We start from the raw sequence: 17,049 nt of genomic DNA, 5'->3' as shown, positions 1-17,049 counted from the left end.
TAAAGCTGAGCATGTCCCTTATCCTGAATTGTTACAACCCATCCCTGTTCCTAAGCAAGCTTGGCTTCACATTTTTATGGACTTTATTGAAAGGTTGCCCAAGTCACAGGGGTACGACACTATCCTGGTGGTGATTGATAGATTCACCAAGTTTGGACATTTTATCCAGTTTACTCACCCTTTTACAGCTAAGTCCATTGCTCAGATATTCCTGGATCACATCTACAGGATGCATGGCTTGCCAGACTTTATCATCACTGATAGGGATAAAATGTTCACCAGTATGATCTGGAAGAAAATTTTTAAGTTGGAAGGGGTGGAACTGCACTACACTTCATCTTATCATCCGCAAACGGATGGTCAGAGTGAGAGGTTAAATCAATGTGTGGAGAGCTACCTGAGATGCATGACAGGTGAACTTCCATCCCAGTGGAGCAAATGGCTCTCACTAGCGGCATGGTGGTACAATTCCACCTACCACTCACGCTTGAACATGACTCCTTTTGAAGCCCTCTTTGGTTACAAGCTTACACCACTACCACTTGGGCCCTATTTGGATTCGGTGATGCCTGCAGTGGCTGACATGGTCCAAGAAAGAAGCAGAATTTCAAGCTGCATCAGGGATCATCTCGCGAAGGCTCAACAGAGGATGAAGCACTTTGTGGACCAGCACAGAATTGAGAGAAGCTTTGATAAGGGGGATTGGGTGTTTTTGAAGCTGCAACCGTATAGGCAACAATCTGTGGCAGTGAGGAAATGCCTCAAGTTGGCTGCAAAGTACTATGGTCCATTTCAGGTAGAGAAGAAGGTTGGAGCAGTTGCCTACAGGCTCAAACTACCTCCAGACGCAAGAATTCATCTGGTGTTCCATGTTTCGCTGTTGAAAAAGAAGATTGGGTCACTTAAGTGTAGCTCTCCTCAGTTGCCAGAGCTGGATGAACGTGATCAGTGTCCACTGAAACCAGAGGCCATTTTGAAGAGAAGGGTTATCATTCGCGGCGAGAGGCCTGTCATACAGTTTCTGATCAAATGGGACCATTTGAGTTATGATGAAACTTCGTGGGAGGACAAGACATTCATTGAGAGTCAGTTCCCTGAGTTCCAGACTTGAGGACAAGTCTGCCTTAATGGGGGAGGAATTGTTAGGCGTCGGGTAATTGGGTCAGAAGTTAGGAAATTGGGTTAGCAATTTGGGTTAGTAATTGGGGAGATTAGGACACCGAACGGTGTCGTTCCAATTAATAAGGGTTCCTTGGGAATTATGGTGGTGCAATTGTTAGTGAAGGCAGTTAGTAGAGTATTAGAGAAAGAGTAATAAAAGGGGACCCACACATGTACAGTCGGCAAGTAATAACAGATTCAGTTGCTCCTTTCATTTCTTTCTTCCTTCTGCTCACTTTCCTCTCTCGCATCCTATCTTCATTCTTCCTTCTTTCCTTGATAATCAGATCGGTTTGAGTGAATTGCAGCTCAGTCCCTAACAGTCCATCCTCCGTCATTTTTGAGAAGGGATGGATTGGGTTACGGGTAACAGAAAAGTAGCGTACTCAAGAAAGGTCCTAAATTTGGAACTTTCTATATATGTTTAAGAAAAAGTCTCATTTTAATCATATGATTTTCCTTTACTGAATCAAAATGGTGAGAGGGTAAATAACTAAAAATAAAATAAAAATAAATTTTTGAATAAAAAATAGACATTTTTAGAATCCATTAAATATATATATATATAGCATTAATACATGAGATACAAATGAGATTTTAAGCTAACAAAATTTAATTTTTTTCAGCAACACTAATTTGACCATATTATTCACACTTTCATTAAATTTTAACAATTAAGTTCGTTTATATCCTATCATATGTTAAGGATTAAGATTGGTGTATGATAATGGATTAGAATCCACCAAAGGTGCATTCTTTATTGAAATGGGGATTGTGTTCAAACTTAAAAAATGTAGGGTTGCATTCTTGATCAGGAATGATAACCAAACAGAGTTAGGGTGGGGACCCCTTCTTTGTCCCCCCTTCCCCCCACCTCCGTGCGTTGCCATTCCTAAATACAACTTTTTATGATGTAAGGAAACATTTTTTTTCTTAATTAATATCAATCCAAGCACATTGTGGTTGTTTAATATAATGATAAAGAATTGCTGTTTAATTGATAAGATAATTCACATATAACAAAAAAAAATTATAAATCAATCAATTAGGGATTAAGTGAAAAAATTACGGTTAATCCTATTTGAAAAGCTTTTCAGGTAAAATGCCCAAAAAATAAAAGCTTTTCAAAATTTTCATTTCACACATAAATCTATTTTTCGTATTAAATAGTCCATTAAAATTCGAAAAGTGATTCATCTTGATATTGACCATTCCATTAACCCTCGCATTTAAAAACAATAAAAGTTAACCCACTTGAGAGGTGCACCTATTTAAAATGGACAATCTGAACATTCCGTATCAAACCAACCAGCTTATTAACTGCTTTGCATTTTTTGGTTTATGTTAATTAGCAATTAAGTTACGGACACTTTTCCACGGCAAGATCATATTCACATCTGCATGCACTGGCAAGTTACCGATTTGTCCAATAACTAAATGGATTTAAAGAAAAATCACATAATTCCCCCAAAATTCCAACGTCCCTTCATCATCCATCGTCTAGCCTCGTTCCAACATCTGTTGCCTATTTTCATCAAACCTTTGTAAGCAGCAATTGAGAAACCCAACCACAAAGTTCATCCAAATCTTGATTTGGAGCCAATCTTGTGATATTATTCTTGAAATCATGCTATTTTAAATTTGAACCAGCTATTAAATAAATCACTTTACTTTACAGTCAAACGTTATGTAAGTATTTATTTTCTTTTTTTTTTAACATATAATTTTTTTTTTTGTTGGAATACAGTTTGGATTAAATTACGTGAAAAAAATTGTTTGCATTATCTATGATAATATATTTTTTTTATTGTCATGTACACGAAATAAAAGATGGGCTGGAATATGGGAATATTTTTTTTTTGTAAATAATCAGATATTGAATTGTAATTTTATATTCATTTTCATATTCTTTTCTTTGACTATACTGCACTTTTCCGTTAGTTAGTGCCAGAGAGGAGCCTCGGAAGGTTCAAAGCAACTGAAAAGCAGCAGCTGCTCAATACAATAACTACTTTGACTGCTCCTCCAAGACATTCTCCAGAGCTCTGCGATCGCCGCCGCCTGGTCGCCCGATCATGACGGCTGTAGCGGAGGCGGCGGCCAAGTCAAAGGTAACGAAATCCAGCTCCGGTGATCATTTTTCTAACCCTAACGGAAAAGTGTGGTTCTATTCTTTGCTGCTCACGCTACAATACGGTGCTCAACCTCTCATCTCCAAACGGTGCACGGGGTTAGTCTTTTTCTTTGGATTTTTTTCTGTCATTTTCATTTTCATGTAATTCATTAATTTTCGCGAATAAATGATGATTTCTATCATGCTATATTTTGTTTCATATATATATATATATATATATATATATATACCTGCATTTGGGAAAGGCTTTTATATTTCTTTGCTGTTTTAAGTTTTGATTTTCTTGTTAATCTTTGTAGTGATCGTTTTAATTATCATATCAGCTGGCATAGCCGCCAATTATAATAATTCTTAGGAAGCTGGAGTGAATAATAAAGTTCTCAAGGTAATGGCCGGCAATTAATTAGTATTGCAAATAAAAAAATTTGTCAATCCTAAGAAGTAATGTTATATATCTATACATTGCTACTTTGTGCTAGAAATCTTGAGTCTTTGTCTAGTACAGTATAGTAAACCGTCAAAAAGAAAGCTGTCTATGTACGAATACGTGAAGCATCTGTATACACAAGTGCGAATGGCGTTTGTCTCATGGCGGGCACTGCATGTTCCTCAACTTAATGAAGCAAGGAAAGCTTTTGCCTCCATTTATCCATTTTCATACAGAGTTAGAGTCTTACTTTTTACCAGCTTTCACTCCAGTTTGCTGTTAGGTTTAGTACTCGGAAGTCGGAACAACTACGGGTGTTAGTTTGAGATGGGAATTGGTGAAAGTTTAAGCAGCCTGTGCCTCGTGCTAAAGTTGCTGATTCAGAAGTTCAAGAGAGTTAGTGATTGCTATTCAAGAATACAAGTCCGATTGAAGAACCATCCCTTGCACTGCATTGTGGATGATTGAATATAATGATGTTTCCTGTGTGGATATATGATGTTTTGTCTGCTACTCCTGGAGCTCGAGCAAGAGAACAAACAGTGAGCTATATTGCCCATCATGGATATCAGTGTAATCCTATGGATAGTTATATTAATGACAGCTAACCAAATTACCTCCAGCAATTTACACTTCCATTGTATGTTATTCAAACATGTTGCTTATACCAAGATGCGGAATCACTAAATTGAAACTGAGTTATACAACACGAACTATGTGAATTCAAATTTTTATTAGTCAAAATGACAGGTTTTGATTCATTTATCAGTTATTACCATCTAGAGGACAGTGTATTTATCATATGTCGGCATAGGGTACTTTTCCAGTATTTGAATATAATTTTGAATATTTTTTCCTCAGGAGAGAAGTGACTGTCACTTCTTTAGTTTTGACATGCGAGGTGGTGAAGGTAATCCATCTGCCTTATGCACTTCATGTCTTTAATTTTATGGTTGTGTTTCTGTTGAAAACTTACTTCTTTATAAATGCTTCATAGGTGATTTGTGCTCTTCTTCTTATGGCAAAAGATGGTACTTTGAAGAAACTATTCAAGGAGTGGACTTTAGTTGGCTCTTTGACTGCATCAGGACTACCAGCGGCCATATATGCACTGCAAAATAGCTTGTTGCAGATATCATACAGAAACCTTGATTCTTTGACGTTCTCAATGCTGAACCAAACCAAACTTTTTTTCACTGCTTTTTTCATGTATATGATATTGAGGTATGCAGCTCATTTCTGTATAAGGCTTTTACTTTTAAAATAGATGGCTTATGAGAGAGTTATAGCAATTTTCTGAATCTCTTCTTGAAGTTAGTTTTTGGCAGCTGGATGCTTATTGAAGAACTTGTGCCATCATTCTCTGATTTTTTTGGAGTAACATGGGATAGTGTTGACTGGAGATGCTGTCATTCTTTGTTGAACACTATTTTTCTGTAGTTGGCAGTCATTTATGATTTATGGATATGCCTAGGAGGAGAGATCATTTTATGCTGCTACCCTTGTCAGTGTTAGTTTTCTTTTTGTGTTCCTCATAAATTGCCTATCTTAGATATCGATGTGTTAGTGGCTGCTTCTTATTTGAAATGGTTTTTTTTTTGGGCAAATTCTTGATTTCTGCTATGTTAATGTGCCAATATTAGGATTCTCTCCATGGTTCTGAACTGCATTTTGGGTAGCTAAATTAGCAGGCAGTTGCAGACTTGCCAGTATTGATGCTCGATTGAGATTTCTAATCCTTTCAGCTGTGTTTTCTAATTTTGTTTTATAGGCAAAAGCAATCAATCCAGCAAATTGGGGCTCTTTTCTTGTTAATACTTGCAGCTGTCCTTTTAAGTGTTGGTGAAGGTTCCAGCAAAGCTTCAAGCAGTAGCAATCCTGAAGAAATTCTATTCCGTGGAATCATTCCAGTGTTGGTAGCTTCTGTACTATCTGGTCTTGCTTCTGCTTTGTGTCAGTGGGCATCTCAGGTAGGCAAAAGTTTTTAATAACGGAAGATAGATGGTTGAAGTGCTAGCTAATTACATTATACACTATAATGAATAATGATCCACTTTGTTTGCTTCCTGTCCCTGTAACAGGTTAAGAAACACACCTCATACTTGATGACAGTAGAGATGTCTATTATTGGAAGCTTGTGCTTGATGGCTAGTTTTTACAAGTCTCCTGATGGAGAAACCATCAGACAACATGGCTTTTTTTATGACTGGACTCCATTGACTTTGGTAACTATACTTGCTAATTCTTATTCTTGGACACTGAATCATGTTAAAGTGGCCTGAGGGTAAAATTGTAATTCTTCTGAAATCAGTACCTTGTTTGAGTTTCCTATACCAGTGAGGAGGAAAAATCATTAGAAAGAAACACTTTGATGACCAAAATTTATCGCTGTCAATTTGATTCATTCACTGCATTGTAACAAGCTCCCATTAGATAAGCAATACATTCAAATACACATTTCACATATATCACATTTGCATATGTGCTTCTAAGGTTTGAGCCAGATATGCTGTCTTGTACTTCAGTTATGCGCAATAATTTGAAGCCATTCTACTTTTGTGACTTTGTTTATTCTGACTATGCATGGGAAGTTGTCCATGGGACACTAATAGTCAAATGAATTAATTCCTCATGTTTTGAATTATAAATTGGTCATTATATTTTTCTGCTTATTTACTCAGTGAATGACTATCCTTGTATTATTGGAGTTGCCGATTCCTTCCAGTAGGCTATCTTCTGAAGTTTTGTTATTAAGGCATTAATATATAGATCTTTTCATAGATAAACACTTTGAGGATAAACAGGGTTAATTGTAGGATACGCTTTTGTTTGTTAACATAAAACATTTGGGATTTATGCATCTGATGACAGACTTGGATGTTTGAGGCAAGCCATTTGATGGTGTTTGAATACTTCAAATTCTCATGCTTTTTGTCTTTTATTCAGATCCCTGTGATATTCAATGCTGTTGGTGGGATTCTAGTTGGCCTTGTGACATCTTATGCTGGTGGTGTACGAAAGGCAAGTCTTGCCCCTTAACTTTTACTATTTGATAGGGTGGAGCAGACATTACTTAAATCATGCTGTTCTAATAAATACTTGTTTTCCATTTGCAATAGGCTAATCCATCAAAAACTTGAAGTATACCCTAGAAATTTTGGATGCCTAATTTCAAGAAATATAGGTTTTGGAGTGCAAGAATATAGGCCAATCAATAAAGGTACATATGCAGGAATTCCGGGGTAGAGGAAGAAGAATATTTTGGGGTGAACTGATATGGTGGGATGCTTTTCTAGTAATTGGTTGGCTGTCTGTAGTTGAAGGCTTTTGTTTTAGTGTATCATCACCAATTGCTATTTCATCTGCCTAGTTCTACATCTATAGATGCCAAAGTAACTAGTTCTAGAAAGGTCAACATGGTAGCTAGCAGCCTGGCCAGCCATAAACTTGAGATAACAAGCCTTTTTCAGGATAAATCAGAAAAAAAAAAGAAAAAGAAAATACATTTACTCAATTGATGATATGTTTCCTGACAATTGAGTTTTGGGTTTTGTTATTAGGTATTATCTCAACTCTTGGTGTTTTTTCGGGAAATTAGTGTGAAATATCTATTAAGATGAGCATTACTTGCAATTGGATAAAGTAGTTTATAGGAGTATTGTCACGGTGTAGAGCATACCAATATTATTTTCCTGTGATTGAGGAAAGTGTCTCGCCTTTGATACCAATATTTCTTTTCCTGTTGCCTGCTTCCATCTCCTTCTTTTCTTTCCCTCTTGCACGCAGTTTAAGCGTTTAATGTCTTGTCTTGTCTTGTCCAAAATGCCTGCAGGGATTTGTCATTGTTTCTGCACTTCTCGTCACTGCTCTGTTACAGTTTGTCTTTGATGGCAAACCACCTTCCTTGTACTGTCTTGTGGCATTACCACTGGTGATTACCAGCGTATCAGTCTACCAGAAGTACCCATACAGAGTCAAAGCAAAGGAGGCATGAGATGTTATGAACTGCTATTTTTAGGAGTTAATGAGTGAGGAAATATGCTGGCATTTTTTAGGAGCCTTCCTCGCTTTGGATGGCGTACTGAGTGTGTTCTTGTTAGTCAAATTCATCCGGTGTCAAGTGTCAATCAAATGTAGCTGGACTCTGTTCTTTATTATCTTAGAGGACGATATAAAGATAATCTGCTGTCTTCCTGCAGTTGGGAAAGGAACTGATACATCTTCTAAACTCTATCAACCGTGCTGGAAGAATACGTACAGGTTAAATCTATTTGCGGTCTCTCCCACTCAACAAAGAGAAGATGCAAAGATGCAAATGCTAGAGCTACAACTTCATGCCATTCACATTTCTAATTGCCCTTCTTTTTGTCTCGTTACTTGTTGCAATGTACTATCAGGTTATTATCATTATTTTTATCTGGGGGATAGTAAAAGGGCCTCAGAAGAGGAACATTCTCTTGGTTTGGAACTGAACATGAAATTTAAGCTTTGGCATGTGAAACTGTACCGGCAAAAAGACTAATGTCTTGTGTTAATGCGCAACGTACATGCCGTACATCTTTTTGGTAGCATTAGTAATCGAACTGCCTTTTGTTTTGGTGATTTTAATAGTGCGAGCCACACATTATTTATACTTTATTTACGCACGTTAACTTATTTGCATCATCAATATATTTTTTAATCATCTTTTTATCTCACGTATATCATATAAAAAAAGTGTTACAGTATTTTTTCATCAAAATTATTTCAAATAATTTACTATCCAAACACAATAGTCTTGATAAAGCAACTAATGTATAATAGCCCAACACAGTCTTTTGACGTCATTTGTTCTTCTATAACTTTTTTTTTTTTGTGAAAAATTATTTTTTATATGTAATAATGATTACAATCTTGAACTTGAAGTTGAACCAAATAAATAAATAATATCGACTTTAACCCCGTTTATGCTCAGTAAAGTAATTGATTTTAGAAATCAAAAGATCAAAGCGATACGATCATGGGTTCTCTCTCTTTTTTTTTAATTATTTTTTTGAGGCATCAGTAAATTATGTTAAAATCCAATTTGGCAAATCCGACACCTTGAGGGAGCTGGGGGTTGGGCTGCATCCACAAAATCATGGCTAACCAATAAAAGTGAGACAACAACATTCGACCCGGCCCAACAGCTAAACCCTTTTTTTCTTTCCCCTTCCACTGATCATTTTAAGTAGAGATCAGAAAACCTCTGAACGATCTCAAAATCACTGCAGAAATACACACTTTCACACTCCCAAACGCGCACAGAAGCATAAAGATGGCAAGTAGATTGGGAAGAAGAGTAGTACACTTTGCAAACCTACCAATTAAGCTCCTCATGCCCTCCTCTTTCTCCAATATTAGGGAAATTGCCCTCAAAACCATCCCTTCTGCCTCCAAGGTATGTACTTTTCTCCACCTCAAAATGGGATATATCTTTTCTTGATTTGTACTAAAGTTTGAATTTTTATTCATTTTTTCTCATATTAATCTGGTGGGGTTATTTTCCATGTAGATTGAGATAAAGAGGGTTTTAGAGTCCCTTTATGGTTTTGAGGTGGACAAAGTGAGGACTTTGAATATGGATGGGAAGAAGAAGAAGAGAGGTGGGCTGTTGATTGCGAAACCAGATTACAAGAAGGCTTATGTGACCCTGAAAAATCCTTTATCAATTTCACCTGATGTGTATCCCATTAGAATGATTGAGGAGGACAAGAAGAACATGGCTAAGCCCTCGAAAAAATCAAGCATGTTGGAGGATGGTGAGCCCAAGACTCCACATTGGCTTGATGAGAGGAAAGATAGGTCCAATGGGTTCAGGCAAGAGAGGTTCGGATCCCCTCGTCGTGGTGGCCATAGTCGTGATGGTCCTGGTGGTGGGGATAGTACTGGTGCAGCGGCTGCCAAGTTCCCGTGGAGCAGTATGAAGTCCTTTGCTAGGTAGAATTCAAAATATTCTGCTGTCAAATTTGAGAATTAGCATTCTGCTGCCAAGTATGAAGTCGATTGCTATGTAGAATTTGGAACATTTAGTTTAAATGCGAGATGAGAATTGGTGCTATTTATGTGGCTGGGTTGATAATGGTACTTAGCTTTTTAGCTTTTTTAGCTTCAACAAGGTTAATGATGAAAGATGGCGATGTAGTATTAATACGAGTATACAGGCAGCTGGAATCTTTTTTTGGCCAATAGTGTTGTTAATACCTGAATTTTGCTAACTTTTTTTGATTGACATCACTGATGTTATCAAGCTCTGCTCTACCGGATTGTGATGTTTTCCTTCAACCGCTAAAGATAATATTTGCTTTGAACTGTTGGAGGTTGATAATTGATAGCATGTACCGGATTGTCTTTTACTGCTTTTGCTTTGCAAGCCATTGACAAGCCATGAGTTGGTTAATTCTGTGCTTATTGAGAAATTAATGCACAGATAGTTGTTCTTTGGTTTCCTTTAGGAAATTTTTACTTCATCTGGTTTGTAGAGGATTATAGATCTGCAATCATTAGAAAGGATGTTGAGAGAGATGCTGCACTCTCATCACAAATGTATGTTATTCGTGGCTCAAAGGATTACATGTTTGAAATATGTCTTTCATGTTATCGAGACTTAGTTGCTTACTACAAGGACTGGAAGGTTATATTTTGTTCATGTGTTCCAGAGGAATGACTAAAATTTCTTACACATTTGCACAAATATATAAGCCATGTCTATGAAAGAGAAATGAGGCTTAAAAAAAAATAACTCACAGCACGTGAACAGGCTCCAACTAGCCCATTTTATCCAAAACTTAACTGCTACTGTCTTCTACAACGAGTTCAGAAAGCTTTCGGATCTTAGGTAGGGGGAACTTTAGGAAATTGATACCCTCCTGTGGAACTTGGTTTTATGGCCTGAGTGTGATCTAGGTTGGCCGTCATCAGCTTTTTCCTCAACAATTTTGGCCTGGGCAAGAGAAGGCTTTTTAATTTTCATCCATTTAAATGTCCAACTTGATAAGCTCTTGTGTTTGTTATTTAGTTTTTCATATTCTTGCTGCAACTCAAAATAGTCCGTCTGCAATTCTGCCATTTTGGCCTTTACTATCTCTAATTCTGCTTTGAGAGTGTTGACTTCCTTCTTTGTACATAGCCAGCTTCCATCTTGACCAGGGTTATCATCACAGTTATCCTTTCCTTGTATTATATCCCTCATCTTTACCTGTTCTGAGAACAAAACCTGCATTTATGTCACTTTGCAAGGTCAGAGATGTTCTTCTAAGTAAGCACAAAATCTTAGAAGAAAAAATGGTTGTTTATTGGCTTGTCATAAAGATACCCATTCTTTCCTTCACTAGCACTCATATTATCTTCTGAAACATATTATAGGTTTTTCATAAGTACCTGGACATTATCCTTGTCATTTACCATCATACTTTAGTACCTTTGTATCAAGATGTATCAAGAGTTTTGCTTCAATCATGATATATGTTATGATGCGTGCTGCAGTGCAGGTCTTTAAGTTTATATTTTTTTATTACTGAGTTAGAAATCTAGTGCAAGACACCCACGTGTAGCTATGAACAAAATTTAGAAAATGATCTATTGATGCCAAACCTTGAAAAAAAAATGCAACATAATAGCTTATGAGATGATGAGAACGACATAACAGCTTATGAGATGATTCTTCTGATCAGATTGAAGAGATTATTCAAAATACTTCTTCAACTGCTTATTTTTTCCTCTTTCACTTAAAAATGTCAGCTTTCTTTGTGTTGATAAAATGACATGCCTGAACAGTAAAAACCGATAAGTTTTTATAGTTGTCAAGATTTTGGCACAAGTTAGATCTTTTGATTTAGTAATTGCCATGATATGTACCAACAAGAATGCCAAATGCCTTTCTGGCACCAGTGGCTGTTTGACTATACTAAACTTCAGTATTAGCTAACCTAAGGAAAATGGCAATCAAGCTCAGTTGAGATTGTATAATAATTTGTTAACCTTTATTGCTCTAAGGTATACTTATTGCCTTATTGGAAGCTGATGTACTATTTGATACGAAAAGCTAGAGTTCCTGTCTTTATAACCATGTAATAGTTACTATTATAGTTCAAGGTCTGGGCTGGCTGCTGTTGCTCTGGCTCATCTTTGCTTGCAGCCTTGCCTGGAAAACTGAGCTTCCTATCAGTTTCTCATATCTTTGTTAAATGTCTAACTATTTAACTAAGTCCTGTCATATGAAGCTGAAATTTTCAGATATGTAAAGAGTCATGATGAGATTAAGGTATGTGCTTGTATCTTAAAAAATTAGGTGCATTTTACAGCACAAAAGGCTCATTATGCCGTTTGCCTGGAGGCTGGGTACTGCCATAACAATGTCTTTTCCAGATTATTTACTACAGTTACCTGGATTACAGTTCGTAGGGGCAGCCTGTCATTTTGTGCTGCATGCATACATGCGTCAATTGACAGCTTCTCACAGTTCATGATTTTGCATAGCCTTCTGCGGTCTTGTTCTGATAGTGAAGTATGAGTCTGTGGGAAACCAGATTGTTAGTGTCTCAAATATGGTAATATATTTTATGAAAATATAATGGATTTAGAATTGGAAAAGGTAGACTGATAACCTTGAGATAAGTATCAATGGCTCTATAGAGACCATCATCACATGTTCGAGCATTTTCAGGCAAAGATTCGGCTAAAACTTGAAACTTAGAGATGGAGAGATTGGGATCTCTTGCAACTTCTGCTAGATAGTTGTCAAGGAGTTTGCCAACAGTCAATGTCCTTGGATTTTGTTGCAGCAGCAGCTGCTGCTGTTGTTCATATATCAAGAAGTACTCCAAAATCCTTTGGACAACGTCTATGTTGTGCATTGCCCGGTCATTGATCATCCTGGGTAATCAACATAATGTGGGGAACATTTATAGGAACTTATCATTTTACTTGGAAAGTATACTTTTGAAAAAGGGTTTGGAAGTACTATATAGACATCTTCTTAGACAATTAAATCTTGAAGTTGAGCAAAAGAGAAGGTAGGAACTCACTTTACCATCTTCCCTTGATCTCCTACTGTATAAGTTGGTATCAGCAGATCATTCACATTTGCTTTTTCCAAAACCATTCCAACTCTTTTCTCGAGCTCTGAGATTAAAGCTGGGGATATTGAAAACACTAGGGCCATCTTCAATATCCACAGAAGGAACTTGCAAGAAACAGCTTCCTTCTGAGGTGGCAGTATACTTACTAGACTCTCTATGATCATTCTATGCTCCTTATTCTGTCCAATGACCCCTTCCAGGCTCTTGCCAGTTGTGACACTCCATTGTACCTCATTTTGACTATATCCATGTCTTTTTATTGCTTTACCTGCATCTATATCTGGCAACCATTTTTCTGCGTATCGCATGATACATGAACCTATACTTTCTGGTTTTGTCCCTTTTGCTCTTATGGCTACTATGATCCTTATGAAGTGATCAATGCGAAGAGTAACCACATCCTCAAACCACCAATCTTCTTCACTGATGTTCTCCACTGTGGCTGAGTTTTCTCGAGATACTTTCCATGAAATTGAGTCGCAACATCTTCGAACAATCTGAAGGTTTTCAGCCCATGGAGACAGCTTTTCACATGATTTGAGGACAGTGACTGAGTCTCTCCATGAAGAAAGGACCACAAACGTAAAGAAAGCTTCAGTCTTGGAGATGAGATTTCCATCTTCTAGTGATTCAGTCATCTCCAGAAATTCTGAAGCACATCTTAGTGCTGCTACATTATTGGGGTTTAAGCCTATTGGCAGGTCATAACAGAATTTCAGGACGAGTTCAAATGTTTCTGATCCACCTGGAAAGTTTTCGAGTTTGGGATCATAACCTAAATCTGGATTTGAAGGCTCGAGTTCGAGTCTATTTAGGTAGCCACACCTTGCGACTAAAGGATACTGTTCCAGGAGGATAAGTAAGATGAAATGGTTGTTCCTCATGAAAGCACAACTTAATTGAGATATAGTCTAATTACTAAAATGTCTACATTGTACACATGTATGGTGCACTTGGTTTACCATTAGTACAGAAACATTGTTTTAGACCCGTGTTTCATTTGTAGGTAAAATGTAAGATTTTTTCGAGTCATTTAGTTGTATGTTTATAGATATTCCTCATCAAGGTTTACTGCCTTTACATGCAAGAGCTCTCTGGTTATTTTCAGTTATCAAAACTTTCATTCAGCTGCAGTCTCTCTTAAAACTGTTTTTAAGTATATTTATTATGCAAGTTGTCTCTCCATATTTCAGATTCTTCTTTCCTCTTTTTGCCCTCCCTTTTGTGCAATTAACCTTTCTATAGGAGCATCTCTGATTATGTAGATGCTTTGGAAACTGGAGAAGTAAAAAGAGAACATATAGCAAAATGACATGTGTGATATAAACTGCATGGTGAAACAAAAGAAGACATTTACAAATGCTGTAGCATTACTTGATTATTTTGTGTATTTCTAAATTTAGAAACAAGGTGCAGGAATAATATTGCACATAGTTTGAAAATGGCTGTTTAACCTTGCACTTTCCCTGATCTTGTACACTGTGCTGTAGGTTACAAAACTTCGCCAGTTTAGTTACCATTCTGCTGTGAATTCGATTTTCATTACCAGTGAAGCATTTTACTGAAAGGATTCAAAGCAAAACTGATAAGTTTGGTTTTGTCTCATGTTACCTTGTGAACACAAAAGGTGATGTCTTCAACCTGAATAGATAGATCTGATGGAATTGGAGAGAGAGCAAACCTGCACAAGTTAACATAATTGCCAGAGATTGGAAAAAAAAAAAAAAAAAAAACTTTTTGTAGCAGGAACTATTGGTTCATGCATACTCCTAGACGAACTAGAGGATTATAATGGTTACCAATCTTGAGCTTCAATGAGATCCTAGGGTCGTTACCATGAATGCTCTTTCTTTTCAAAGCCATATGTTGTTGCAATGAGGTTCCCTGGAACTATAATACTATGACCACGAGCTTGATCAATGCCATCAGAGTCACTGCTAGAGCTTTGTTGCTGCTCCATTTGGACAGACTTCATCATGAGTACTCTGTTGCCCATACTGAAGGCAATTCAGCTGATATAGAGGCAGAAAATGAGTGGGGTTGCTGGGGCATAGGAAGAATAAATATGTGATAGGTGAGTCTATGGCTGGAATGCAAAAATCCAACAAACAAGGTGGTGGTTGTCTTCTTAAAGTCTCTTGAAGTTAATTTGTCAACGATACTGTATTAAGGCACAATGACAATTCAAAACCATCCACAAGAATAAAGGGAATGTCTGGTATTCTGAGGCATGTGTAGTCCCATTCAAATAATACCCACGTAATGAATGCTTGACCAGTGCCTAATCTTTGTGGCTTAGACGAAGTTAACTGCTTAAAGCACAGTATAGCAGGTATATGTGATTGTAAATCATTCAGGATGTATTGCTTTGACAAGAAATATATGCTTTTGTATACATTTATGTCGTCGCAACTTGGAAAATCTGTTTGTACGGTGTAACTTTTCTTGCAACAAGCCTTATGCAGCAAATCCCAGTCTACAAATAAAAGGGTCCCTAAAACATCATCTCTGATTATACCAGCTCCATCAGTAAAGCTATTAAGACTCTTAATCTGCTATTCTTCCTATTGCTTACACCGTGCTAAGGGCCCTCAAGTAAGAGTGCAGCTATTTGCTGAGCTTAAAGAGCACAACCTTTTTTGTTTTTTTCCATTGAATTTCAAGGAGTTTACTCCTGGCTCGGCTCTGGCTCGGGGTTTCCACCAATCATTCATTCTATTAAAAGCAGTGAAAGCGACTCACACAGCTTAGAGAAGCGTCCGTTGTGTGCTTGTGGACTATATTTTGTTTTAGTAGATGGAAAAGAAAAGGTAGAGGTTCCCAAGACTAGGACTGCAAATGAATCAGCTCGCAAGCGGCTCGACTCCGAACTTGACTCGAGTTCAGTCAACATCGAGCTCAAGTCGAGATCGAATTCGATTTCAAAAATACTAAGTTCGTTACCTCGCGAGATGACTTGAGCAGCTCTATCAAAACTGACTAGATTTCAAATTGATATTCCAAGATCTATCAGACCCATCAAATGGAGTCAAAAAAACCAGACATTCAAGAAGAAGTACTTCCAATCTTTATATTCTTGGAAGAATAAGATTGATCATCCCTCCGCTGAAAATACAAAAAGACAAGCTATCAGACGAATCCGGCGGAAAACTCAGACAAGATCTTCTCTGAAAAAATTAGTCATCAAATAAGAGATTCAGGCAGAATCTACTTCAACAAACCCTTGTGTAGGGTTTTCTTATGTAGAAAACCCTTGTGTATATATCAAACTAGTGGATCAATGTTTGTAGTTTTAGGTTTTAGTTTTTAGTTTTTAGTTTTTAGTTTTAGAATCAAACAAAGGAGCAAGCCTTGTGCGAGTTTCATATCCTGTAAGTTTTCTTATATTCTGTTATTCAATCTCATTCAATCAAATGGTCGGTTGAGCCACATCATATTCATATTCATTTACTTGTTTTATTTATTTTTTATTATACTAACCATACATTGCCGGTTATACCGCCTGATGTAACTTATTAACTTGTTTTTACATTTTATTTACATTCTGTTTATATATGGCTGATTCAACCGCCTATACTAATGAGTGGCAGTCCGATTGCGACCCACTTCCTAACTCTTATGCTCTTTACTTTCTTTATTTTATTTACTTCCTGGTTTAAGGGGCTAATCTCTCGTCCCGTCTGGTATCAGAGCCAAAGGGGGAAGTGGGGAGATGGCTATCTTTCTTTACTTATTATGATGTTGTTAGTGTAGATCTACAAATTCATATCTTCCTAATAAGATTGCTTAATTTCGTGATTACCATCTTTCTTTATTTATAATGTTGCTAGTGTAGATCTACAAATTTAGATCTATTTGATGAGACTGGTTAATTTTATGATTACCATCTAATGTATTCAAACTTATTATAGTTTTGCTAGTATTAATTATATGACTTTGGATCTGTTTAAGGGGCATGGAGTCTGTAATTGCTAGCATCCGGTCCAGGTAAGGCCATGGGATTTGGCACTGTAGGGATGTTAAGGTTCTTGGGGTGGTATGCTCTAGGACGGTGAAGTGCTAAAAAGATCAGATCTAGGGTTAATGGATTTTTACTAACAATTTTATGATTTTGTTTGGAAATATGGTAGTCATGCATAGTTAATCTTTTTCAAAGGATTTAGATCTATTCTTGTAGCTTTATTACTATCTTTATTATGATGAAAATATGGTCGTCATGTATAGTTAAT

The 17,049-nt window shown here is 36.9% G+C and overlaps 3 protein-coding genes across 4 annotated transcripts; 2 read left to right on the top strand and 1 right to left on the bottom strand.

Annotated features, from left to right (window-relative positions):
• The first annotated feature begins 3,106 nt into the window (after window positions 1-3,106).
• On the top strand, window positions 3,107-8,330 carry LOC113699946 (UDP-N-acetylglucosamine transporter ROCK1). Its single transcript, XM_027220295.2, has 7 exons — window positions 3,107-3,391; window positions 4,584-4,632; window positions 4,720-4,946; window positions 5,494-5,692; window positions 5,804-5,947; window positions 6,669-6,743; window positions 7,555-8,330. Exons 1-7 carry the CDS (start codon window positions 3,237-3,239, stop codon window positions 7,714-7,716), a joined length of 1,011 nt encoding a protein of 336 aa, XP_027076096.1. The 5' UTR covers window positions 3,107-3,236; the 3' UTR covers window positions 7,717-8,330.
• Window positions 8,331-8,872: 542 nt separating this feature from the next.
• On the top strand, window positions 8,873-9,929 carry LOC113698335 (uncharacterized). Its single transcript, XM_027218119.2, has 2 exons — window positions 8,873-9,141; window positions 9,256-9,929. The coding sequence occupies exons 1-2, from the start codon at window positions 9,019-9,021 to the stop codon at window positions 9,682-9,684; spliced, it is 552 nt and encodes a 183-aa protein (XP_027073920.1). The 5' UTR covers window positions 8,873-9,018; the 3' UTR covers window positions 9,685-9,929.
• A 311-nt stretch (window positions 9,930-10,240) lies between these two features.
• On the bottom strand, window positions 10,241-14,880 carry LOC113698334 (BTB/POZ domain-containing protein DOT3). 2 transcript variants are annotated; one of them, XM_027218117.2, is made up of 6 exons: window positions 14,656-14,880; window positions 14,432-14,501; window positions 12,767-13,662; window positions 12,347-12,614; window positions 12,126-12,254; window positions 10,241-10,956 (listed from the first exon to the last, which is right to left on the bottom strand). In XM_027218117.2, exons 1-6 carry the CDS (start codon window positions 14,814-14,816, stop codon window positions 10,591-10,593), a joined length of 1,890 nt encoding a protein of 629 aa, XP_027073918.1. In that variant the 5' UTR covers window positions 14,817-14,880; the 3' UTR covers window positions 10,241-10,590. The 2 variants fall into 2 exon arrangements, with proteins under 2 accessions (XP_027073918.1, XP_027073919.1); XM_027218118.2 differs by having other exon boundaries at window positions 12,767-14,501; window positions 14,620-14,794.
• Window positions 14,881-17,049: the final 2,169 nt, after the last annotated feature.

Source organism: Coffea arabica, chromosome 7c (genome assembly GCF_036785885.1).
Source record: "Coffea arabica cultivar ET-39 chromosome 7c, Coffea Arabica ET-39 HiFi, whole genome shotgun sequence".
Classification (NCBI taxonomy): Eukaryota; Viridiplantae; Streptophyta; class Magnoliopsida; order Gentianales; family Rubiaceae; genus Coffea; species Coffea arabica.
This window is presented reverse-complemented; position numbering and strand designations above follow the sequence as displayed.